General features: G+C 44.6%; 1 protein-coding gene across 5 annotated transcripts; it reads left to right on the forward strand.

Annotated features, from left to right (window-relative positions):
- The first annotated feature begins 1,696 nt into the window (after positions 1-1,696).
- si:ch211-235e9.8 (uncharacterized protein LOC100002196 homolog) lies at positions 1,697-18,547 on the forward strand. 5 transcript variants are annotated; one of them, XM_036130096.1, is made up of 9 exons: positions 1,697-1,932; positions 3,874-3,974; positions 4,089-4,194; positions 6,103-6,120; positions 12,871-13,119; positions 15,086-16,119; positions 16,198-16,425; positions 17,000-17,046; positions 17,236-18,547. In XM_036130096.1, exons 1-8 carry the CDS (start codon positions 1,857-1,859, stop codon positions 17,033-17,035), a joined length of 1,848 nt encoding a protein of 615 aa, XP_035985989.1. In that variant the 5' UTR covers positions 1,697-1,856; the 3' UTR covers positions 17,036-17,046; positions 17,236-18,547. The 5 variants fall into 5 exon arrangements, with proteins under 5 accessions (XP_035985989.1, XP_021168090.2, XP_021168091.2 ...); XM_021312415.2 differs by having other exon boundaries at positions 15,086-16,425; XM_021312416.2 differs by having other exon boundaries at positions 15,086-16,425; positions 17,241-18,547.
- The last annotated feature ends 732 nt before the right edge of the window (positions 18,548-19,279 follow it).

Below are 19,279 nucleotides of genomic sequence, written 5' to 3' on the forward strand. Positions count from 1 at the left end.
TCAATAAAAGTCACCAAAAACACAGAAGAAAAGTTGTTAGATTTGCCACTTAAATGGTAAATGGTAAATGGACTGAACTTATATAGCGCTTTTCCAGTCATGCTGACCACCCAAAGCACTGTACACTATAGCCACATTCACCCAGTCGCTCTCACTAACGCGCACACATTTATACACCGAGACGCAGCTCGTTGTTGCTTCCATGGAAAAAAGTCACTACGGGGGTCTGAAAAGTCACTAAGTATATAGTGACAAAATCGCTACGTTGGCAACGCTTCAACCACCTACCAGAATAGCTGTTGTGGTGCTCAAGAATTGTGACGCACTACGAGAAAAGGAGGAACAAGTCTAAAATGATAAACCTTTAATTTCTGAGAAAATTGTGATTTTTGTTTTATTGTAAAATGTGCTGGCAGCAGTTATAAAGAAACCCCTCAATGCTTTAAACAACCCTTTTGGAGGTTTTAAAACAGTAAACTTTGTGTTTAAACTCGGCCTGTTTTCAGCTTAAAATCCATTTAACCAGGAGCTGCATGTTAGGGAGGGGAAACCCACGACTCATTTGTATAACACCTTTGTTTGGCTCTGTGCAGACTTGATGTTTTTCTTTTTCTTTTTTTCTTTTTACCCTTCAGGCATGATTTATAGGTTGAAGATAATAAAATTATATCTCAGTTTGACCCAATCTGTTATTGTAGTCCTTAATATTGATCTTCAGTTCCTCTGGACTTCCTCTGGAAAAACCTTCTCATTTCTCCTCGCCTGGTGGTCAATCACTGAAAAGAGGTGTGTTCACTCAAAACTCCTCTCGATTTGACCTTACTCCTCAGCAGAGCTGGAGGAACCAGAGCTGGCCCTGAAAAAACTGCTCCTGAGACACTCGAAAGTGAGCGGAGCCGTGGGGTGCGTGGCCAATACGGGTCAATGGAGCTGGGATATCAGAAGCAGTTGCCAGCACAAGAAGACATGGCAGCAAAATGGAGAAGAGATGTAACTTTTGCTGTGAATGCTACGGGAGAAGAAAGGAGAACTTTGCACTTTCTCCAGAGATCATGTACGACGTACGGATGGATTCTTTAGCTGCGGAAAGACATGAAGGCCATGTTTGAGAAAAATCTATTATGTCTCATATTGAAATGTAATCTGTGTATTTTCTTTCCATTTTTAATATCCAAACATAAAGATCAGTTTGTCATTTGTTTTTCAATCAAACACAAAACATAAAAAATATATCTTTATCCTGTTTGAACCGTAGGCTTAGTTTAAAAGTACGAAATGGAAAAAATTGGCCACAACACTCAATGTACCAACATTCAAACAGTCATAGCTCCTTTCTACTCTTCTTTATTTATTTCCACATGTTTGACATCATTAGAACGCTCATAGATTTCACTCTTTCAGGAAGACTTTCCAGGGAGACTTGTTCCTGGGACTGGTTTTGCCGTGGCCTGTCACATTTGGTTCTCATTCATACAACAACGCTGAAATTGGGGACAGTAACTGTATAAACGTGTACCTCTGTGAGGATTAATGAGCAATGTCACTGAAGCAGTTTTCTCCGCCACTTCTGCAGTTAGGCCTCTTTACATAATTTTTTTTTAAATAAATAAATACACCTCCAGCTGAATCCTCCGCTCCCAGTTTGAAAGCACCCGTCATACAGCAGTACGTGTCATTACTGTCCCGTCATACATCGGTGCTGCAGTTTCTTCCTCTGCAGCAACACTCCACAGTGGGCAGGTTTGGTCTCCACCCCCTTGGCTGCACGTTTCCGAAGCTGCACCACGCTGTGCTCTGCCTCCACTCAGCATTTGCTCTAGCTGCAGCGTTCCCGCCGTGGCCTTCGGTGAGCAGCGATGTTTTCCTGCAGAGCGGTCTGGCAGAGGTGTGGGCCTCTGGCTCGGAGAGCAGCTTACAGGCTGCCCCTGGAAGGTGAGTGTGTTGAGAGCTGCTGTGGAGGTCTGCCTGCCGTCCACAGGGTGTCTGTGATGTAACGGCTGCTGTCTCTGTCGTTATGGCCGCGAGAGGACACCCTGTCCTCGCGTGGATGTCTCTGCATGGCTGAAATCAATGAAGGTCAGAGTGGGGGTTTGCTTTAGCTTTGACTGTCGCTGTCAACCATTTAAAATACTCTGCTGCTGTGGAATGTTGCCCGAGAACATTTAGTGTCTCCCAGCATGACATGATGGCGATATTTGGAATTTCCACTGCTTGTGGTGAACGCTAGAACGCGGGAATGTTTAGCGCAGCGCATAAAGTCAGTGTTTTAGCAGCTTTTCAGCCAGCAGCAACCTTGGCCCCTTAAGGGACACGCTGGGGCCTCTGCTGCAGGCCAGTGTCATCTCCTGGGCCCGTGTGACCGCCGTGTCAGTGCGCGGCCGGCCTCCTCCACTATGACCTTCAGGAATCTGTGGGTAAACGTGGAAACATGGTTGCCGCTGTCAGTCACGTGGTGCGCGCGTGTGACAGCGGTCAAAACTAGAGAGATGAGGCACGAGCCGGAGTCGAGCAGCTTTGAGCTACCACCGCTACAGGAAGGTCAGCGCGTGACCTCAGCTCTACCCTGACACCAGCCACGGTACAGCCGCCAGCGTCATGACGTGTTCACGGTGCCCCCGCCCTCTGGTGGGCCTGGGTTCAACAACTGCAGCTTCTGCTTGACAGCTCACATCCAATCAAAACCCTAGAACAAGAACCACAGTTGCTGTCGTTCTTAAAGCACTACAGCAGGTAGACGAATTAAACGGACACAGGTAAACTGCTCAGTGAGTAAAGTCACCCTGGGCTTCAGCTCACGCTGTCCATTAAGAGCGGCGGATACTCAGTTGGATCCTTCCTCCTACCTTTCTAGACCTGAGCCGATTAGGGAGTATAAATAACAGGGTTGGGAGGTCAGCTGCCAGCACACAGGATTAGTTCTGGATGGCTGACTGGACAGGACCCTGTTCTAAAGATCTGGGCTTCTACTGCCGCGGAAGGTTAATGTTTTGACAGCGGTTGCCCCCACAGAGCACATGCAGTCAGTTTCTGTGTGGTGTACCTTTTGTGCAATACCTACACACTGTAAAAGGTTAATATGTTCACCTTCCAAGGAGTCTTCAGTGTAATAGTTGTCATTTTTCTACCTTTTCAGGTTCTCTCTTTGGTAATAACGTTGTTAAGTAGCGTAGGGCTGGAATGGGAGTCCTGAGAATAAATGCACTGTTGGAGAAACACAGGAGTGAATAAAGCTGGTCCCTCTGCTCTCACGGAGGAAAGATGATAAGTCAGGTTTACTCTCAATGATAGAAAACTGAGAAACCAAATTGGAAAGAATAATAAAAAAAATACTTGTTTAATTTTCTGGAATGAAATAAATATCCTGTTTTGCACAACTGGTTGTTTGGCGTTTCCAGCCGAGAGGTGCTGACTGTTAGGTTTAAAACCCCCGGAGATGATTTAGTTTATTTTTGTCTGAATAATTCCACCAGGAGAGTAAAATGCTATCAGCCTAAACATGAAGCTGGTTAACTGCCGCGTCCTGACATTGCTTCACAAGCCGATGAAAACGAAAGCTTTGGGAGGAAAAGGCCTGATGTGTTAGCAGAGCCCTGTAAGGGGCTTTGGCACAAATCCGTTTCACATTAACAGAGCTGAAGCTTCCTGCTTGTCTGCACATTATTCCTGCCCTGCTGGAGCCCTGCTCAGTAGTGACGTCAGCAGAAGCCTGACTCATCATGGCCGGGGCTGCATGCTGCTGACTTGGCAGTTTGGGAGAAGCCGTTTTCCTGGAGCCTTCTACAACACAAGCTCAAAGTGACGCAGTGTGATCGAAGCACCACCCGTGGATTGCTGGTGGGCGCCTCCTAACACGCCTCCTCTCCTGCCTTCCAGGTGTGCAGCGGCGGGCCATGTCGTCAGTCCCTGGCGGGTCTGGGGAGAACATCCTGTACACCGTGCTGTGCAGTGGAGCTCTGGTTGGGGCCCTGTCATACGTAAGTGATCTGGTTTCCATCTGCTCTCAAAAAAAGTATCAGTGCAAGTTTATCCAAAAACATAAATGCTGTGTGTGTGTGTTTTGAACACTGAGATGTTCTCCCGTTCTCCAGGCATATGTGACTGTGACCTCAGATCATGAGAGGTTCAACGAGCGCATCAGTGAAATTAGAGCCAGACCCAAGACGGAGTGGACGCCTAAACCCTGGCCACCTAAAGGCAAGTCCTGTCTGAGTGGACCTTAGCTGCTTTTGGAGTCCCGCTGAAACGATAGTAATTGGTGCAGTTTCATCCTGGGTTTATCTCAAAGAACGTTAATAATCAGATTTACGTGAATGCAGTAAAACCCTTGGTGCCGGAAACCTGAGACCTGCCAAACCCTCTGATGGTTAAAGCAGGTGACTGAAGGCTGCCAAGCCCACCTTGGATCGTTCCTGTTAAACATAGTGCGTGATTTGCGTAGAAGTGGATGTTGTTGGGATGCATTCAGTGAGAGCAGCAGGAGCAGCGTGAGCGGGCAGCGTCTGCTCCGCTGGTGGGTAGGCGAGCGCTCAGAAACCTGGCTGGGCCCCTGGTCTAGGAGGCTGCAGCAGGCCTCGGCCTCTATTCTACAGCTCAGATAAACCAAGCTGGGTCTGCAGTCTCTGCTCCGACTGTCTACCGGTACTATGGGATGTACAGGGTCTAAAACTTCAGCGTCAACGTCTGTGTTCACACCAACCTTTAGACCCCGCTAACGGGGAAGGCGCACTGTCTTTCCCGTGGTTTCACCCTGAGTGAAGCTGTTTTCAGTCAGTCTGCACCTCGCTGTACCTGCGGCTCCTGCAGGTATTTGTTAGGAAACGGGATGCACAGATATTGAAATCTGGGCCGATATTAAGATTGCTGTAATGTCCAATAAGTAATATTTAGCATTTATATTTCCCACCCTTTCAACAGCATGACTATATCGCCCACACCGCTGACATTTCATCTCTGCTTCAGTAAAACACCCCCCAGGTCTCTGCGCTGCATCACTGTCACCGCCCAAATAAAGAACTGAAAGAAGGGCTCAGTTGTTAGTAAAATATTGCATCTCTGTGAGGTAAAAACCTTATTTTTTTACTGACTGGGCTGTACCCTGGCTCTCTGATTTTCCTTTTCAGTCCTGTTGAAGTGCTTCATTCCTTTCAACTAATCTTGCCATGCCAACCCATCTGTGGCCAGACGCAGCCCCAGCGGCCTGTTTATAGATTCAGCTGGCTGACTACCAACAGCCCGTGTCTGGTGTTGTAGATGGACCCGATTAGGCTGTTTGATCCCAGCTGACGAGTGGAACTGCTGACATATAGCATCGTGGCTGCACAGCGCGGCCAGTAAAGCGTGACGGAAGCCAAGCCCCGATGTAAACGGCGTAGAGCTGCTGTCAGGTACAGCTGGACACAGGTCCAGATCCGTGTGGACCTGGAGTGTAGCGGAGGATCAGCTTCAAAACCGAGAAAACTGCTTAGAAGGCTGGCTCTGAGTCAGGATTTGTCAGCACGGTCGATGTGTGTGTGATTATTTACTGGACGTTTGCTGGTGAGAAGACGGCAACAGTTGCTGCAGATCTGTGATCTCCTGCTATAGGATAGAGTTCATCTTCCACATCATGTCAATACTTTTATTTACGTTTCGTTTATGAGACCTGACAGCAGGAAAAGTGGCATTGGACATCAAGATCGCTTTTAGAATGCAGCAGAACCAAACACATAAAATAAACAGGTAGAAAATGGAGGTTAAATAACAAATATTATTGGAAATAAGATTCACTGAAGTAAAATCCAAGTTCTAAACATGTTTGTAAAAATGTCAAAACTGTCAGCCACCCTTAGGTCATCAGGAAAGGGAAGGGCAGGAATAACAAGTTTGACTAGAACCTTTTATTACTTGTTTAAAGCAGGAGAACCCATCCTAGAATGCTGCAGAGGTTCCCATCACACAGTGTCTGTGTGCTGGAGCATGTCTGCTGGCTCAGGCGTGTCAAACCGCCCTGCCAGGCTCAGCTCTAAGGAGGTTTAAATCAAAGCTTTTCCTTCGGTTTAACTGTGGAAAATAAAAACCCACAGAGATGAAACGCTAACTTCCTGTTTGTTTGTTTTCTTGCAGGCGGCGATGCGGATGAGGGTGAGTAGTGTCAGTGCCTGAGAGCTCTCCAGGCTGCTCTCTCAGACCCAGCTTGAATTAGATCTGCTGTAAACACGTTAACCACCCTGCTGCTGGAACAAATAATCCCTCTGATCTGACTCCTGCTGACCAGACCCCTCACAGGGAAAAGGCGCACCAAGCTGACTTGTTCTGCATAATGGAGCCTAGTTCTAGTTCCAAATGAAGAAAGCAGTAGGACAGAGAAGATCTCTTACATTTTGTACATTATTCAGGGTAAGAAATGACCCCAGTTATCATTGGTGAATGTGTGCGTAAACAGGGTCCCAAATCCTGTCCTCCATCCAAAACACCTGGGCCCGTATTCACAAAGATTCCTAAGACTAAAAGTAACTCTTACTGACGTCGTTTTAGGAAAAATCCTTTTGTTAGGATTTTACCCCAGTAAGATAAGTTATTCACAAAGCATCTTAGGCCTAAGAGAGCTTCTAAAGTGACATAATGTTAGGAGTAGAGAGGAGGATTTTTAGTGAGTGTCTGAAGCAGGAAGATGGTGGAAACAGAGAGCTGATTGGCTGATCCACCACCTGAACAGTGGAGGAAATGAGCACATAAACCTCTTTAACAATCATACAATTATAATATTTATATAAGGTAAACTTTACGATAGGGTAAAATTTATTAGTTTCAGATCCTCAAGTTAAAGGCGGCTCTACCTAACATAATTTTATTTAGAGTAAATGAGAAAAATGTTGGATAATCATCAATAAAAAGTGGAAAGATTTACAAAAAATATATGAAAGAGGTGAGAAAGTATTTTCTGTATTGTATGATGATGTCAGTAGCCTAAATGGTGATCTAAAAGTTTGCTCCCTGCTTTTGATTGCTGTACGCAGCGCTTCCCTTTCCAGGCTGGTGCGTCAATGCACCAAGGCGCACAGAGAAAAAGCTGCATTGATCTGCAGCAGACTTGGAATGGCAACACCACTCCATGTCTGCCTATTGGCACCGTGATCCAGGGACCAGTTTAACTTTCAACACATAAATTTCTGCAGTCTTGTTGCTCAGTCGCTCTCAGCAACTATGTGAATGAAGACAGAAGACCTAGGAAGAACGTTTTAGGCTAAGAAAGGAGCTCTGAGAGGACTCTGACAATCTTTGTGAATACGGCTCTGGTTCAAAACGATGCCTTCTTCACAGGCTTTTGCAGAACTAAATGAGTCGATGAGGATGGAGCCATTTGATTCAGGAGTGTTGAAGCAGGGACACATGTAGATGCTGCAGAACCATGGTTGTTGAAGCTAAATGCCAGCAGACTTCTGTGGCTGTTTTCACAGCCAGCCATGGTGTCTGCTTTGTATCTCAGAGAGCATTTGGAGGGTAATGAAACGATGGGTCTGGCTGATCTTGATGAGGTGGGAGCGCAGTTCAGCATCAGCAGGGAGCTGGGCTCACACAGGCTTCCACTGTTTTAACAAATGATGTTGCGCCATGCTAGATTTCCTCCCCTGTCTCAGCTTTTTTAATTTTCCTGAAGGCAAGTTGTGTTGCACATATAAAGGTTCAGCCCACAGGTCAGACTGGCCTTGCTTCCCTTGCATCACCATCTGTTGTTTTCTGATCAGCTCGGAGCACGCATTGGACCGGTGAAAAGGTTTAACAATAGGTTGCTTAAGAGTGAAGTCATTACTTAGTTAGACTAAAGGACATCTTTAAAGATGCAATCCTGGTCTAAAGTCAAATGTCCTTTTCATTTCCAAGGTTACTAGGACCATGATAATGTTGAACAATGTTGTCTCTAAAATTCATCTCAGTTGAATAAAAGGCATGTTTCAGCGGTTGAAGTAAACCTGGAACAGGTTTCATGTTTCAGCAGACGGTAATGGATGGATTCCCACTTAAAGGTCTACCCTGTCCACGAGGAACCCCTGTAAAGTCCTCAGTGGCTAATCATGAGCCAGATGGTTCCACAGCTGAAAGTGGATCCATTTTTGACCGAAGAAACCAAAATAAGTACCTTTGGTCCCGATGCCAAATAAATCTTAGAATTTATAGTCGTAGTTCACATGTTTAAACCTGTTTAGTAGGAAGGAAACAAAATCTGTATCACAAAAAGGTTGTTTATGGTTTTTCTTCTTCCATGTATGCCTTAGTGTGTAAAGCCAGATAAGGAACATAATGAGGGTGCAACAGAAATAAACCAGGAGCAAGCATGACACCAGTGGATGTGGCTCACAAACTAAACAGCGTGCACTAACAACTGTCTTACAGTCCAGGCTTTAGTGATGCACTAATGCAACACGCCCCCGATTTCCACCTAACCTTCCTCTGTTGTCTGCATTCATACGGTTTCCGGGTAAGAAGAAGAGGTTAACACCCCCCGTATGGCATCACCAGAGCTAGCGGGCACTGTCTGTGTTCCACCTGTGTTCGTGCTGCCACCCAGCTACAGTGGTTGAACAGATGTTGTGTGAACATAGCTGTTTAAAAGCAGAACATCCTCCTTCAGACTCTAACACTTTGTGTCTCTACTCTTTCAGCATAATGCTTAAAGCTAAGGTCCTGTGTGGCCGCATGGATGTTCGTCTAGAACTGGATGTGAACAGGAAAACAAAATCCCTCTCCTCTTCCTCCTCCTCCTCCTCCTTTTCTCCTCTCCCATAAAGAACTTCGGGACGTTCTCTAAAGGATCTGCCTGAGGAACTTTGAGAGCTTTTTCTGGACTGTCTTATTGTTAACACCTCTGTGGTTGTGGGAAGCATGTTGTATTAAATGTTGTTGAGAGCCACCCAGACGAACACATGTGCATGCCCTGCGGTAGGTGACAGCATTTCTGTTACAGAGCGCATTATTTTCGTTGATGTCATCTCTTGAAATGACTACGTTGAACTGTTCGCCTCTAAGTAAAGCCAGCAGACTGACATGTCCAGACCTTTCCTCTGTTGCTCAGCAGACCCATAGCTGTTATCACACGCCGTCATCACTGAAGGGTTAAGCCTGCTGTGTCCCACACTTTTCTGTACTTTGTGATCTAATGTGCAGCAAGTGATGGAAGGATCCCTCATTTACAAATTAAAGACACACAACCTACCTGGGCTGTCTCACTGCTGTCTCAATGTGCTTTCACAGTTCCAGATAACCCTAACTTGTTAATTTGATGGTAAGAACCAACTTTCCACTTGACCCTTTCTATCCTGCACTTGATCCCACTCCCTGCCCGGCCCTTCTGATTTACCCCTCCCCTCCCTGTCTTGACCTCCTTCCCATCCTGAGTGTGCATGCAGCCTGTCTGTCCTGGGCATGACTTCATCTCTTTACCATTTGAGTTCTAGGAGACGAGGCAGGTCTTTTAGATATCAACAAGTAGAGTTTCAGGAGCAGGGGAAAGAAACGCTGCAGCTGTCTGTAGATGTGCTGCTCTGGCATAACATTACTAAAGGAAAGTGCTTTATTTGTCATTCTACATACAAGGTACATACAACAAAGCCAGGAACGGTTAAATGATTCTCCTCATCATGGCACCTAGTAGTGGCTGGGATTGTCCTTGAAGTTGCCTTGTTAAAAGCTGAAGGAATGGGAAAGTGTAAGGATTGAGCGTGTTCTCAACTGCAGCTCTGGTGGGGTGTTCTTAGTCGTTGGTCGGTGTCCATCAGAAGTGGTCCAAAGAAGGAACAGTAGTGAGCTGGTGGCGGGGTCACAACAGCAGACCACACCTGACTGCTGTGGCGTCTTCATCTGAATAACGCTACAATTGTTCAAGACAAGTTGGAGGATTTGACACTTGGCTTCCATATTCCTGAGATCCCAACCCGGTGGGGAACCCATGAGATGTGCTGGATAAATAGGTCTAAATCCCACCTTGAATCTCATAGAACTTAAGAGTCTTGGTACCAGAAGCTACAGCACAACTTTGGGGGTCTGCTGAGCCCATACCTTCATGGGTCTGGGCTGTTTTGGCAGCAACAGTGGGACCAACTGGTTATCATGCAGGTTGTCATAATGTTTTTCCCGATCAGAGTTTGCCCATCATACTGGGATTTACCCTTTAGACCTCACTGGTGTACACCAATCAGTCATACCGTTCTGGGTCCACACCTTGGTATCCCTTCCTGCTTTGCTTCCAAGCCAGATCTAGCGAGACGAGGTCTGTAGAACCGTGAAGGACTGCTGTGATTTGACCATCATTAAGGCTATGTTCACACTGCAGGGAAATGCAACCCAATTTTTTTATATGTGATACTAATTCAGATATGTAATGGATATTTTTTAAACCGTCTGCAGTCTAAAGGGTCATGTCACAGTTTATCCGTCTTTCACGTTACTCTCCTGACTCAAACTACACATCACATCCACACACAGCAGCAGCAGTTAGCGCTCCATAACAGACTATTGTTGATAGCTCTGCTGCTTTCTTCTTACCTTCATCTCACTATGATGTGGTCTTAATATTCTCGGCTCCCATCGCTCAACAGCTTTTTAATGACGAGCTGCTCTGTGACATCTCCATGTGTGCATGCTGGTCGCTTTGCGGTCTTGAGCCGTTCAGACAGAAGTCTGATGGCGCCCCCATTTAATAGTAGTAGGAACGGCCATGTAAAAAAAAAAAAGAATTAGATTTCGGCAAAAATTCTAAATCCAAACCTGACACTGGGACACATTGGGTGCTGGTATATTGGATCAGCCAGAACAGGCCAGTGTTCACTCCTAACATCCACGTGGTTCTTCTGTTCTGTCCCAGCTCTGGTGGGAGCTACAGCTGTGGAGATGATTAATCTCCTTCCTCCTGTGTTGCTTACATTCTTAACACCTACTTCCTACACAGTAACATCAAGGATGGGTAGTTTGCTCAGAACATTATCAATCCCATTCACTGCCAGGTGCCATTACAATAATATTTGTTGGTCCTTCACCTGCCGGAGATCATGTCATGGCTGATCAGTGTGAATCTGGTGAGTGTGGGTTTTAAAATGGCTCAACACGGACAAGATGGGCAGATTACAGTAAAGGGTGTATTGTGATGTCTAAAAACTAAAACAAATCTTGGTTGCCAGTGATTTGGTTGGACAGTCAAACAGATGAAAGACGTGCTATTTTGAACGTTCATCAATTCTTTTCTTTCCTTCTGCAGAAAGCCATCCTTTTCATTGCTTTCAATGGTGTTTAAAGCAGTGCTTCCTAAATTCCTGCTCTGATCACCTCTTTGGGCTGATTAACGCCAGTTGCTGCTCAAGTTTGCATCCAAATTGGTTTGACATGAAATGAGTCATCATTAATCAGTTAATGTCCCATTTGTTGCAACTGTGTTAATACGGTACCTGTTTTATAACACTCATCAGCAGCACACATAGCTGTATTAGGCATGGGGCATGTTCAAATCTGGACTGAAATTGAGATGTCTGGGAGTGTCCTAAAATGAGTTTATACTGGAGAGACATTCATAAAACCTTAAACTTTGTTTTTAGAATTGAAGTACAGTTTAACTTTGACTTGGTTGATGCTGCAGTGAGACAAATTTGTTCACATTTGGAATAACTGGATAAACTCTCTAAACCTAATTAGAGACTCTGTCATGAATATTAATGTTTGTTTTGTAAGCCTCCTAGGTATGACGTACATAGTTTATATGTTCACTACTTGGAGTCGTCAAGACACCATGAAACACCCTAGGAGTATTTGCAGGCAATGGGGAAAACTAGGAAAGAATGTTTTATCTGATTGTGCAGGGATTAAACAGCAAATAAACACCTTTGTAGAGTTTAAAAATGGTCATAGGTGATGAGATTGGAAAGATGTTTGTAATATGGAATATATAATTTTATCTAAATCTGTAATTTTTCAACAACAAAAAGAACTACAGATGTCAGACATTCTGGTAGCAGTTATCAGACTTTCCTGTCTCTCCACTTTGCAAAACTGCATAAAAGATCTTTTAAAGTCCCTCTAATGAGATGCCAAGAGAGACGACTCCTATGTTAACTGTATTTGAAGTGCAGTGGGCGGGCGTGCTCCGATGATGCAGGGGTAGTGTGCATGACCCATGTACGGAGGCTTTTGTCCTTGGCGCAGCTGACCCTGGTTCGATTACAGACTCCCCCTCTCTCAAACCCCCTTTCCCTGTGAGTCTACCTTGTAAAAATGAGCCACTAGTGCCACAAAAACCTGAAAAACAATATATAAAGTGCAGTGGACAAGCTATGAGCTTAATTTCTGCAAAGCAGCAGAATGCAGGCTGGCTGTCAGCTCCTTTACAGACCGTCTGACTAACCAGCTTTCACTTGTGTTGAGCTATAAAAAGAAAAGGCTGATACTGTGCGTAGCAGGTGCTTACTCTCTATTTTTTAATTCCACTAAACTGTAGGAATATCATACCAGCCCATGCCGCCTTTCTGTACATTCAGTAGTAATAGACCAGCTCCAAGTCTCAGACACAGTTATTTTCTGAGACTGAAGCTGGAAAGTTTGGGAAACACTGATTTTAAACCAGTCTGAGGAAATCACCCAGTCATAGTATCTTTGTAAACTTCAAATTTTCCTGTATTTCAGCCAAACTGATTCTAAACAAATGTGGAATCTGTGCAAGACAAATGGGTCCAATGATGGCAAATTCAATTAGGTCCAAGTTGTATAAAAACAGTCCCACCTTATAGTAAGCTTTGTATCCAGTTACATTCTGGTCTAACTTAGTCTCTTAGATTCCTCAGATATGTGAATTCAGGAGTGCTCCACTAGTCAATGGAGGCGTCTAAGCATCTGTTTCTCTGTGCGCTGCAGACGGAGAGGCTAAAGCTGGGGAAGAGGAGGCTGCTGCTGCTGAAGCAGAGACCATCGTGGAGGAAGCGGCCGAGGTGGTCGCCGAGGCTGCTGCGGCCGTCGCCGAGGCCGCAGAGGCCGTCGCCGAAGTGGCACAGGAAGTGGAGGCAGCTGCAGAGGAAGTGACCAAAGTGGCCGAGGCAGTGGAAGAGGCTGCTCAGGCTGTGGCAGAACCTGCCGCGGTCGGTGCAGAGGAGACCCAAAGCGATGGTACGAGCTCTTAATCTGAGGAAGCCCGAGGTTCCACACATTAACTACAGGGAGACATGTACACCACCACACACCTGATTAGGACCCCCCTGACATCAGTACTGGTTTAACATCACAGGGAGCAGTAAGGCCAGTCCCAGTCCGTAGAACCACTCAAGGCTAGCTGCTTCTCCTCAGGTGTCTGGGCTCATCTCTTATTGCACCCTGTCTCCTGTTATTGAGAAAGTGTATATTTTCTTTTTTATTTATTGGAGCGGCTGTGAACGGGCAGCGGTTGCTGAAAGTGACTTGAACTCTTTGGTGTGTGCGGTGTAGACTGTCTGATTTTGTTCAGGTTCTTACCTTGTCGTGCACCGTCATAAACAACAAGCTCTCTGAAGTACATCTGCACTTTTCCACGTGGCCGTGAGCTCTCATGCAATGCTCATTTGCAGTTATGGGTGAAATAAATGTGATCACTCAACAACTACAAACCTTATTCATCCACATTAACCCTCATCAGGCATGCAGGCCCCAATTTCTAACCAGAATCCCATCTTTAACTGTTAAGGTTACATCTTGGCTTTTAATGGTGTAAAACCAGCAACATGTTAAGACTAGATGCTCCAATATTATTGGTACCATTTTGTTGTAAAGCCCCTAATGCCATACAGATTTGACCAAGCTGTTTTTCTTTACTCTAAGCTTCTGTAATGTTGACCTGCTGTTCTGAGTATCACAGAGTACGTGTATGTATGTTTCTCTCTTACTGTGGTACACATGTGTCCTAATGCAAAGCTATGTTCCAACTCTGTAACGGCTGCGCTGTGCTCTTCTCTAAAAGTGTCAAATTGTCAAGAGAAATGTTAGCGTCACAAATGCTGTGAAGAATTCATAATTCATTCTTAGTTTACAAGGCAAATCAAATCAAATGTGATCATATTTTTATTTTGCTTATAACTGGACAATGAGCACTGTGAACAGGTATTATTTCATGAGGTCCTACAATAAAGCTTTTGTTAAACTAAGATATTTACTGCCGTCCTTGATTTGTCTGAATCGGTGTTTCTCCTCCAGATCAGCACTGGGACCATCCAGTATTTATACATGAAACCAGATATTTCCGTACATTGGATAAAAGGGACATGACCATGTTTTTTCTCACCGCCGTTAACTTTTGTTGTTATAGATTAATTTGGATTACAAACTTTATTTATATTTTCTAAAATTCAGAATTATGACACATTTTTTCAGCTTTTAATGTTTATTACTATAAATTCAAATTTTACACACATCTCTTTAGTATTTGGTAGAATTGCTTACAAGATGTTTGGTGCAATGTTTGCTCGGCCCATTGCTCTAGACAGAATGGCTGTAGCTGGGTCAAGTTTGTACTCACCCCACCAAAAAACAATAACTTTGTTTTCAAAAAGGTAGTTTCTAACCCATTTTGCAGAATGCTTTTGGGTCATAATTTTAACATAATGGGCTCCTTGCTTTCAGTTTTAACGTAAATACACATGGCATTTAGGCCATATGTTGCATGATGGTTATTGCATGAAACAAAGACTGAACCAAGTCTTTTTTTAGGATGCACAAATACTTTCAATTTGGAGCATTTGGGTTAACTCCTAAGTTTGTGTAGCGTTTCCCTGGATAATTGTACGCATTTTCCGTGTAAAAGTAACTAATTATAAGTCTAAAATTTGTTTTATACTTACTTATTACAAATCACTGTTTGCAACAATTGATTGGTGTATTCCTTTACCAACACACTTTTTTATGTCTAATTTTAGTCCTCCTAATCCCCGTTTTCACCGTTAACATTAAAACTGCATGTAGTTGCTATCTGGTCCATAAACGATCATGAGTCACTGGAAGAGCTTCACAAATTATGTTATCTACATTACCACTTCAACTTGTGTGTTAAATGTGGGGAAATTCTTGAGCAGTTGTGACGTTTAGATGGATCGATTTTGTGTTGCAGTGCCGCTGGCAGCTGCCTCTGCATTAGAGCTACTGAAGAAAGACGAAGAAAAGGATGACTCTGCACCCACCGAACAAGAGCCTCCGCTATCAGTAGTTGAAAAGGAGACCCCTGCTGTTGCAGAGGTTTCAGATGGAAGTACTTTAGGCATGGCTGTGCCCATTATTGAGGAGAATGTTTCACCAGTGGAGGATGGAAAGCCTTCTGAAACAGAAGTAGCACCAACCAAGCAGTCCCCTGCGCCCGCTGATGTATTGTCAGAAGAGCCCCCAGCCTTTTTACAACTTGCACCTGTTGTTGAGAAACTCTCGGTACAGGTACCATTAGTTGAAGAGGCTACAGCACCAGTAGACATTAAGCCAGTTGAAGAAGGCCCTGCACCAATTCAGGAGGTTTCTTTACCAATAGAGGCTGCACCTGTTGCTGATGAGCCCCTAGCACCAGCAGAGGTTGCCAAGGAGGCCCCTGCACCAACAGAGGTAGAGATAGTTGTTGAGGAGCCCCCTGCACCAGTAGATGCAGCACCAGCTGTTGAGGAGCCCCCTGCACCTGCAGAGGCTTCAGCGCTTGTCGAAGAGGCCCCTGCACCTGTAGAGGTTGCAGCCGTTGTCGAAGAGGCCCCTGCACCGGTAGAGGTTGCAGCCGTTGTCGAAGAGGCCCCTGCAACTGCAGAGGTTGCAGCCGTTGTCGAAGATGCCCCTGCGGAGGTTGCAGCTGTTGTCGAAGAGGCCCCTGCAGAGGTTGCAGCCATTGTCGAAGAAGCCGCTGCACCTGCAGAGGTTGCAGCCATTGTCGAAGAAGCCGCTGCACCTGCAGAGGTTGCACCAGTTGTCGAAGAGGCCCCTGCACCTGCAGAGGTTGCACCAGTTGTCGAAGAGGCCCCTGCACCTGCAGAGGTTGCAGCCATTGGCGAAGAGGCTGCTGCACCTGCAGAGGTTGCAGCCATTGCCGAAGAGGCCCCTGCACCTGCAGAAGTTGCACCAGTTGTCAAAGAGGCCCCTGCACCTGCAGAGGTTGCAGCAGTTGTCGAAGAGGCCGCTGCACTGGCAGAGGTTGCAGCAGTTGTCAAAGAGGCCGCTGCACCTGCAGAGGTTGCAGACATTGTCGAAGAGGCACCTGTAGCGGTTGCAGCCGTTGTCGAAGAGGACCCTGCACCTGCAGAGGTTGCAGCAGTCATGCAGGAAACTCCAGCACTAGTAGACAAGACAAGCAAAGAATACATTGTTGTTGTCCTGGAAGGAACGCCTAAAGAAGAGAAAAGGCCCAAGGTCCTAGGAGTTGGTCCCATGACTGGTAGAATCATTCTGGATCCAGAAGATGACAGTAACCCTGCCTCTGAGGTAACTTAAATTTTTAAGATTTTAAGTAGAACTTAAATGTAAGGATTATGACTAGAAAATAGTGATGCACCACGCAGTCAGCAAGAGATCAAAATTGGCTAAATATTTCCAACCTTCTGTAACCAGCTTTCAGATGCAGCTCAGATACTGGAAAATCCAATATCTTTCACTGCTCATTAAATACCTCAAAACCAAAAACTCTGGTTTCTCTCAATGTAAAGCACAACAACCAGTTTTGTTTGGTGGAATTTTTACATTTTCTAAAAATATGATTCTGCTGAGAGACACTTTTTTTACACAAATGGAGATAATCTTTTAAATCTTTAATTCTCAACTAGATTTAAACTATTACACCTATCAATAAACCTGCCAGTCAGCCAAATTAACACAAAAAAATCAAAACCCCAAAATTAATATGAGACTGTAAAAGCCTGACCGGTGCATCTCTACAAGAAAATGTTATATTTTCAAGTGCTTATAAAATTCTAAAAATAGTTCCTTTTTTTTTTTTTACCAAGCATGTGGTTGGATCTAAAATCAAAATTAACATGGCTCTTTAAACTTTGCTATTCAGGGTAGGCGACGTCTTCTTAGGATGCAAATGCAGTAGTATCAACAAAGGTATTGAGCCTTTAATTGTTTGGGTTATGTTAGATTAGGCAATGAACACGATGTGCTTCTAGGTAAAACATAGATCCTCCCTCATGTCTATATTTGTGTACTTTCCAACTAGAGATGTAGACCAAGAGAAATTAATTGGGAGGTTGAACCGTCTATACAACACTGACATGTTGCTTTGATCTGTTGCAGTAAAGCTCTCCTAAACGAAGATTGTCCTCCAGTAGACGAGGGAGGATGTGCCTTTCTCCTACACCTTTCTTCATCCTTCAGCTCTGCAACAGGAGTCCTAGGTTACACATTACTGACGCATTACAGTGTTTCAAAGGTTGCTTCATTGAGCCGACACAGCCCGTTACTTTGAATCTGCACTTGTATGTGAGCCCGGTCAGCCACCGACGGCTGGTTTTTATTGTCAGGGACATTTCCTGTTTCTTCTGTGAACTACAATCTGTTTACACCTTTTGACTAAACTGAGCTTTTCAGCCATCCCAAAGTTTTACTGTTACACTTTAACAAGCACTCCAGTGGAATATATTGATATTGTGCATTTCCTCCAAACACTGCCACCACAGTATTGACGCTCGAAGCGAGGGGCATCCAGATCCACCAGCACTGTTACCGCAACCATCCTCAGGAATCACTGGGGATTCTGGTGGACTTTATCTGTTGAGGAATAAACCTGTGATCCCAAGGGGCTCACCTACTACCTCACCTTTTAATTCATGGTTTAATTCTAAGATCACCCCAAAGACCTTTGTGCAATCCTAGTAGTGTTTCGTTTCTTGGCCTGCAACACAGCAGCTAAACCACTATCTTCACATGAGTTACTCTAAGTGTTGTTTAAAAACACTCCTAGCAGATTTATGACAGAGCTGCAAACTCCTTCCCCCACTCTGTTTTCACATCATTAAAACCACCGACTAAAAAGGAAACTAGTAAGGGAACTGGATCTGCATAAAGCAATCAGCATTATCTCTGTTTTGAACCTCTACATTCAGTGTATGCAAAGTTTTGTGATGTGTAGCTCTCATCAGTGGATCAAATGGGGAATTAAAGCAGCATCCTGTTCTTTCACCCTTTGTGTTTGTGTTTCTGTTCTTTCTTTTCTGGTTTTCTCTCATCTGACCTTTTACTGAAGTGGAACTTAAAGGCTTGTAGCATGTACAATCAGGTGACATGGTGTATGTTAAGGGGGAGGTGTCTTAATGTGGCATGAAGTTTAAGCATGTCTGAAGGAAGGTCTTCCGTGTGAAGAGCTTGGACGGCTCTGTTGTGGTTTTCTCTTCCTTTGGATTTTCTCACCTGGTTGTGAATTCCTCTCTGTCTAGGCTCACCTTGGATCTGACGCTAAACTGTTAGAATAGCTGCTTCTAAATAGGAACGGCTACACTGTCCTCCTGCTCTCTGATTTCTGTATTAGAAATGGCTAAATAGCTGCCATAAAATAGCAAATACTGTGAAACATTACTTCTGTTTTGCAAAATAAAGAATTTGAAAACAAGTTCCTTTCCTCCTTTGTTCTTAATATTTCTTAACAGTGTATGCCACTAAACCTAATTTGACAAAAGTTCAGTATTTATTCACCACACTTTTTGGGTGGTGTGTTCACTCAACAAATCCTTTGTAAATTTTAAGCTATACCAGTGGCATTTTATTGAATTCATTATAGAAATCCTAAAGAAAAGAAAAAAAAAACGAAATGTCTCCTGGAAAAAAATAAAATTTTACCTCTTCTTAGTCAGCAAAGGTTCTTCTTAAGAGAAACTGTAAGAGATTTCAGAAGGTATCACACCAACCTGCTTTGTTTTCTGTTGCATTATGACAAATTAGAAGGCATGTATGCCGATGAGGCAGATCATTTAGGGCAGGAACATTGTCCTGTTACAGAGGCCACCGCCATGGGGTTCTACTCTTTCTATAAAGTCTTCAGCACTGCTTAGGGAGGTGATATGTCCATCTATCCATCCATTTTCTGTCACGCTTATTCCTGTTGGGAATGCGACGGGTGCTGGTGCCTATCTCCAGCATTCAATGGGCGAGAGGCCGTGTACACCCTGGACAGGTCACCAGTCTGTCACAGGACAACGGAGGTGATATGTGTCACAGTAAAATCCACATGGATGATAGGACTGAAGGTTTTCCCAAACCATCACCCCTTGTACTTGCCATTCACACTGGTGCCATTTCTGTTACAGGTACTGAACCAACCCGCATCAGGCCACGTGAGGTAAAG

The sequence above is a fragment of the Fundulus heteroclitus genome, unplaced genomic scaffold (assembly GCF_011125445.2).
Source record: "Fundulus heteroclitus isolate FHET01 unplaced genomic scaffold, MU-UCD_Fhet_4.1 scaffold_28, whole genome shotgun sequence".
NCBI lineage: Eukaryota > Metazoa > Chordata > Actinopteri > Cyprinodontiformes > Fundulidae > Fundulus > Fundulus heteroclitus.

Bases quoted from the DNA above. Each gene is read 5' to 3' on its own strand.
- si:ch211-235e9.8 (XM_021312415.2), top strand. From the start codon at position 1,857: ATGTTTTCCTGCAGAGCGGTCTGGCAGAGGTGTGGGCCTCTGGCTCGG. The intron at 1,933-3,873 runs GTGAGTGTGTTG...CCTGCCTTCCAG, and splicing joins TTACAGGCTGCCCCTGGAAG to GTGTGCAGCGGCGGGCCATG. The intron at 3,975-4,088 runs GTAAGTGATCTG...CCCGTTCTCCAG, and splicing joins TGGTTGGGGCCCTGTCATAC to GCATATGTGACTGTGACCTC.